Source organism: Chiloscyllium plagiosum, chromosome 11 (genome assembly GCF_004010195.1).
Source record: "Chiloscyllium plagiosum isolate BGI_BamShark_2017 chromosome 11, ASM401019v2, whole genome shotgun sequence".
NCBI lineage: Eukaryota > Metazoa > Chordata > Chondrichthyes > Orectolobiformes > Hemiscylliidae > Chiloscyllium > Chiloscyllium plagiosum.
This window is the reverse complement of record NC_057720.1, coordinates 23708341-23714832: the sequence shown is the minus strand read 5'-3', so window position 1 is coordinate 23714832 and position 6492 is coordinate 23708341. Positions and strand designations below refer to the sequence as shown.

Below are 6492 nucleotides of genomic sequence, written 5' to 3'. Positions count from 1 at the left end.
TCTATTTCCGGTTCCATAATACAATTAAAGTCTCCCCCTATAATTATATGACGGGCATCAAAAGCCATCAATTTTGAAAAGGCTTCCGTTATAAATTTAAAGGGGTGTGTCGGGGGGCAGTACAAATTTAAAATCCCATATTCCTCTCCATTTATGAGAGCTTTAATCAAGATATATCGTCCAGATTCGTCTTTTATCTGCTTTAGGATTTTGTAAGGGAAATTCTTCCGAACAGGAATAACAACTCCCCTGCTTTTTGAGCTAAAAGAAGAAAAAAAGGCCTGATCAAATCCGCCCTGTCGTAATTTCAAGTGTTCTTTGTCTGACAGGTGTGTCTCCTGTAGGAGAGCTATATCAACTCTTTCCTTCTTAAGATTTGATAATATTTTCTTCCTTTTAAGTGGCGAATTACTCCCCTTGACATTCCAGGTGCACCACTTAACCGATTGATCAACCATAATCCTCTGGGCTAATCCGAGACCCCTCGGGAGGGGGAACCCTATCCAGAACATCCCGAGCATGGAACATGTAAAATTTACAAAAATAAACCCTCTTTAATACACCCACAACAATACAGTAAAAAACTATTTCTAAATAAAAAAAATATAAAACGTATCTAAGTGGAGACTTTCCCCCTTGTTCCCAGGGGGCATCACTTCCTCTCCAAAAATCCCTCATATCCTCTCCCAACCGATGCCCCACCCTTGACCTAGGCACTCCTCAATCAAATGAGGAAAATTCAAATATAATACAAAGCTAGAGTTAACAGTGAGCACCCCACCCCCACCCCTACCAACACCTGGGTATATTTGGTAATGTTAATACCATATATAAACATATAACTATAAAATTACCAGTTCAACAAATAATAATTAAATATGATAATACAAAATAACGAAGGGAAAACAACCCCGCTCCTAAAGACAGAGGTAAAATCGAATAAGGTAACCACCTCCCCCCACCAACATTAACCAAATCCCCCAGCTTATATATACATATATATACATACACATACATATATATATATATACATACATACACACACACACTATACATACACCCCTCATATATACATAAAATAATAACAGAAAACAACTCCAAGGCGGCGGGGGGGGGGAGAAAATCAAATCCCTCTCCCCTCCCCCCATAATAATATTAAGCAATAAGGTAAGGAAAAAAAAGGGAGGGGATATAAACCAAAGCAGCGGGGGGGGGGGGGGGGGGGTGGAAGGCAGACCAACATCCATTATGTCTTACAGTTTATCTAAGAGAGTCCAAGAATTCCTTAGCCTTTTCTGGTGATCCAAAGTTATGTACAGATCCTTCATGGTTAAAGCGTAACATCGCTGGGTAGCGTAAGGAGTACTGTACATTTAAGTCCCTTAAACGCTTCTTCGCTTCGTCGAATGCCTTCCTCTTTCGAACCAGAGCCGGGGAAGAGTCCTGAAATAGCATGATCTTGGATCCTTTGTAGATCATAGCTTGGGGGTCTTTTCCGAGATTTCTAGAGGCTTCTAGGAGTATCTGCCTCTCCCTGTAGCTCTGCAGCCGGAACAGGACCGGGCGTGGGCGCTGGTTCGAGCCGGGCCCGCGTATTCCGAGCCGGTAGGCCCATTCCACCCTTACCTGGCCTGATCCAGCTTGCAGATTTAAAAGTTGTGGCAGCCACTGCTCCAGGAATGCTGTAAGCTGGCCTTCCTCTTCCTGTTCGGGAAGGCCCAGCAAACGAATATTTTTTCGACGTCCTCGATTATCGAGGTCGTCATTATGATTTTCCAAGGTCCGGACTCGCTGCTCGAGAGTCCGGACCTGATCCACGGCCGATTGAGCGGTTGTCTCCGAGGTCGCGGCCTTTAGCTCCGCCCCTCCGACTCGGCGTTGAATTTCATCAATTTCACGGTCGTGCTTCTTCAGCGCGGCCGAGAGCGACTCCCAACGGTTTCTGGATTCGACAATAAAAGCATCGATCTTCGAGTCAAGCTTGGAAAGCATTTCTGCAAGGCTTGCTACTGTAGGTAAGTCCCCCGGGGCGGCTGTGGTCGCCTCTGCTGCAGCTGGAGAGTGTGGGGGAGGGGTTCCTGCTTGCTGAGAGCTGCGGGCTCCCTTCCCTTTAGTCATTTTAACTTAGGATAAAGTTGCTTAAATGTAATATTACACAACTAATTGAGTTACTAAACTATTATAAATGATTTATAAATGATTTGGTGAGCTTGGTAGGGGGTAGGTGACCCACTGTGCCCAAGTCTTGGGAGGAGCACTATAGACTCAGTCTTACTGGGTCGCCGCCATCTTGGATCCCCGCCATTTTTTTATTTTTTTTTCTATTTAAATATAATGTGCTTTTATTTCTCATGTTTTTATTCAAAGAAAGAAAATCATCATATGAGTTTTGAGATTGATGTCCCTGTCAGTGCATCAGACGTCTCTCTGGGGCCAGCTGAGTTGGAGGTATAATAGTGATCCTGCCTTCGTTCAGAAAACCACTTGTTGCAAAGGAAATTTGATCAGTCCTTCTGTTTACAGGAATTGATGAGCTATATATTGCTCATCCCACCTCCAGTGAAATTGGAATGTGTACTTAAAACTTTATCTGGATTTGCATCTTAAGCATTTCATAGACTGTAGTTCATGTGCTAAGTAGATTTTCTTCACTTCTGATCAAGTAATATTTCAGGACATCAGAAAATTATAGACAGAAATATTTGGAATTTGAAGTGCCTGGGGGACATACCACAAACTGCATTTTATTATTCCCAGATTTTAATGCATTTATATTATAAGGCATTTTAAAAGTGTAAAAGAAAGCTAATAATTATTTGGCACCTTTTGGCAGATCAGATTGTTGTTTTGGAAGAGTTCATGTTAAATCTACATTAAGTGCACCCAATCTGAGGATTTCATATAGTTTTTGGGTGAAAAAGAGGGTCCTAATGGACATAGGTCATCTCTAGCTCTTGACAGCCTTTGTAACTATGCCAAAGTGAGGATTGCAGATAGAGGATTTATCCTCTATGGTGGATAATTAGATAGAATCACAGACTGAGCACAGAAATGAAGAATGATGACAGCACTCTACCACAACCAGAAGTCACCAACTATGGAACATAGTGATCAGTAGTGAGATTGTTACATAAGTAACACTTGTGAAAAAGAACCCATTTGACCCGGGGGAAGAAAATTCAGAAGGCACATGACTTTATCATGTTAAGAACATCACCACTTCAAGACACTGTAACCAGTCAGTAGCTGAAAGACAAGCCGTAGTCAGCAGTACCCATGATGCAGCAGCAAGGCAGAAGCAGCACTCCAGAAGAAAACCTTTACCTCAGGACTGGTAAAAGACAAAGGTGAAACAGTAAAGACAACAAAGTAAGTAAAACCAATCATATTGGGAAGTGACAGAGTCTTTACAGAAGAAGGAAATTTGGGAGCAATTTGAAGCTCCATGTGTAAACCGAGGAGTTGCCATTAGCTTTTTGGGAGAAAGAATTTGAAAATAATGGAGCAAAGGAACAAATTTGGATGGACGGAAAGTGAAAAAGAGTGCCGAACCTTCAAAATGAGTATCACAATCATCCGAAATTGTACTTATGAGATACAGTTGTGGTAGTCAGATCAACGGCCAAAACATTAGTTCATACTAAGAATGCAATATTGGAAAGATCAGAGTATATTTGAGGCAACAAAAGGACAATTCACAAAATTCTGAACAGCAACACTAATGATCATAAAGAATTTTAAGATCATGGAATGGGTTGGAGTGAAGGGTAGGTAGCAAATGTAAATTTAGTTATATTTCTGATATATTTAAATTTTAACTAAAGAAAGAAAGCTTGTTATTTAAATAAGTTCTGAAAGAGTTAATATTGAAATTGCATTAAGTTCCACCCATCCTTGCATAGTGTTTTGATAGAGAAGAAGCAATGGAGAATGAAGTCTTGGTGGAGATAAATACATATCTCTGGCTCCTGATAGACTTTATAATTATGCTCAGCTATGCAATGTAGATTACACCTATGGTTGTCATACAATTAATTACACCTTGTTATATTTACCAAGGCCCATTTCATTAAGGCTCAATACCACTATTACTTAGGTAGGCCCTCAGACTCAGCATAGAATGGGGGTTGGAAGAGGATGGGACTGACTGCCCCTTTTGGGGTTATGGCTGTACTTGGTGGTCCATTGAGAAGGAGAATGCAGTGTCTACCGCCTTGATAAAAGCTATTAGAGACCGATGGGCACTGCAGGGGCTGGAGTGTATCATTATCTTAGACAACCTTATTTTGATTTACTAAGTTTTCATTCACGTTTGTAAGTTTTCATTAACTGTTAGTCTGTATTTTTGTTACAGCACCCCATCAGATAGAGTTTAACCTTATTTTAGGTTTATTTTGAAAAAGAGCAGAATGGGAGATGGGGGTTCTTGTGGTACAGTGGTAGTGTCTCTTCCTCGAAGCTAGGTGACACAGTTTCAAGCCCCACCTGCTCCAGAGGCATGTAACAACATTTCTGAGCTAATTATAGAGTCATATCATAATAATTGAGAAATATCTAGAATAGAGAGCAGGAACTCTTGTGGTGCAATGGTAGTGCCCCTACCTCTGCGCCAGAAGACCAATGTTGACCAAAACAATTTTGAATCAGAATGGTCCAGATTCATATTCTACCTACCCCAGGCCTATCCCATAACATACCTGAAAAGGTTGATTAAAAGTATTTAGGATGGAGGATCTTGTGGTGCCGATGTGCTGTCCCTACCTCTAGAAGAGTTCAAGTTCCATGTTCAATTCCTGCCTGTCCTAGAGATGAGTTATAATACGTCTGAACAAGTTAATTTACAAAGAGAATGATCCAGATCAGCACTCTGTCAGTCTTTGGTACCACAACGTTTAGCAACTTTCACAACCTTCAGGATGCTCTAAAAGATATTGGGTGGCACAGTGGTTAGCACTGCTGCCTCACAGCACCAGAGACCGGGGTTCAATTCCCACTTCAGGCAACTGTCTGTGTGGAGTTTGCACATTCTCCCCGTGTCTGTGTGGATTTGCTCCGGTTTCCTCCCACAGTCTAAAACTGTGCAGGTTAGGTGAATTGGTCATGCTAAATTGTCCCTAGTGTTAGGTGTAGGGGAATGGGTCTGGGTGGGTCGCTCTTTGGAGGGTTAGTTTGGACTTGTTGGGCCGAAGGGCCTGTTTCCATACTGTAAGTAATCTAATCAAGACTCAAATGTGATTATGATTGACTCATCTGCTTTCATCAAGGCATAAATATTAGGAGGGTCATCAGCAAGAACTCTATTTCACTCCTTTGAGAAAGTGCCTTGGCATTTTATAGACCACCTAGGAAAACAGGATAAGAACTTTAGCTTCTAGTACCTCATTTGAAAAGCAGCCCCTTCAACAATGCAACATTCCATTAACACTGCACCTAGATTGTCAACCTAGATTGTTATGTGCAAGCTCCTTGAATAGGATCTTCTGATTCTGAGAGTGAGCATGGTACCCAGCAAGCCACAATTGGACAGTTAGATGCAGAACTAAAATGTATTTCAACTTCTTTTGGTACTTCCTGACATTCCATTATTTTTAATTTCAATTTCTTATTGGATATGGGCCAGAAAGTATGACAGTTTTACTGCAGCGTTTCTAACAGCTTCACTGAACATAAAGGGCAGATCTCTGTCTTCAAAGATAAGGGCACTCGAGCTGGACCAACAAGCATAATAATGGTTAAATTATCCCGGGATAGGATACTGTAGTACAAAACAGAATATCAGAACGCAGTGTCAAATTCCTTGCTAAAGCATTAATGAGTCACTTCAACAAATTACATTTGATTTAATACATTGTCTGTGTGCCAGTGGGTTAGAACAAAAGCTAAACAAATAAAATGGTGAACGCAATTGTTTGAGTTAAGGAAGATGCCACAATATTGACATTGTTTTATGAGTTCAATTGGACGTCTAAACATGTTAATTTTTGATGCATTTAAAAGAGGATGTTACCAGGACTGGAGGGTTTGAACGATAAGGAGAGGCTGGGGGTTTTCTCACTGGAGCATAGGAGGTTGAGGGGTGACCTTGTATATGTTCATAAAATCATGAGGGGCACAAATAAGGAAAATAGCAAAGGTCTTTTCCCGAGGATAGGGGAGTTCAAAACTAGGTGGCATATTTTTAAGGTGAGAGGGGAAAGATTTAAAAGGGACCTGAGTGGCAACTTTTTCACGCAGAGTGTGGTTCATATAGAGTCATAGAGATGTACAGCATGGAAACAGACCCTTCGGTCCAACCCATCCATGCCGACCAGATATCTCAACCCAATCTAGTCCCCCCTGCCAGCACCCGGCCCATATCCCTCCAAACCCTCCCTATTCATATACCCATCCAAATGCCTCTTAAATATTGCAATTGTACCAGCCTCCACCACTTCCTCTGGCAGCTCATTCCATACACATACCACCCTCTGCATGAAAAAGTTGCCCCTTAGG

At 41.5% G+C, this 6492-nt stretch overlaps 1 protein-coding gene across 1 annotated transcript in view; it reads right to left on the bottom strand.

Moving 5' to 3' along the window:
- Positions 1 to 5297: 5297 nt before the first annotated feature.
- Positions 5298 to 6492, bottom strand: part of LOC122554710 (2-lysophosphatidate phosphatase PLPPR4-like) — an 80814-nt gene continuing 79619 nt past the window's right edge. The window contains exon 7 of the mRNA XM_043700085.1: positions 5298 to 5342. Coding sequence (XP_043556020.1) covers positions 5298 to 5342 — 45 coding nt within the window. The remainder of the gene's footprint in view (positions 5343 to 6492) is intronic.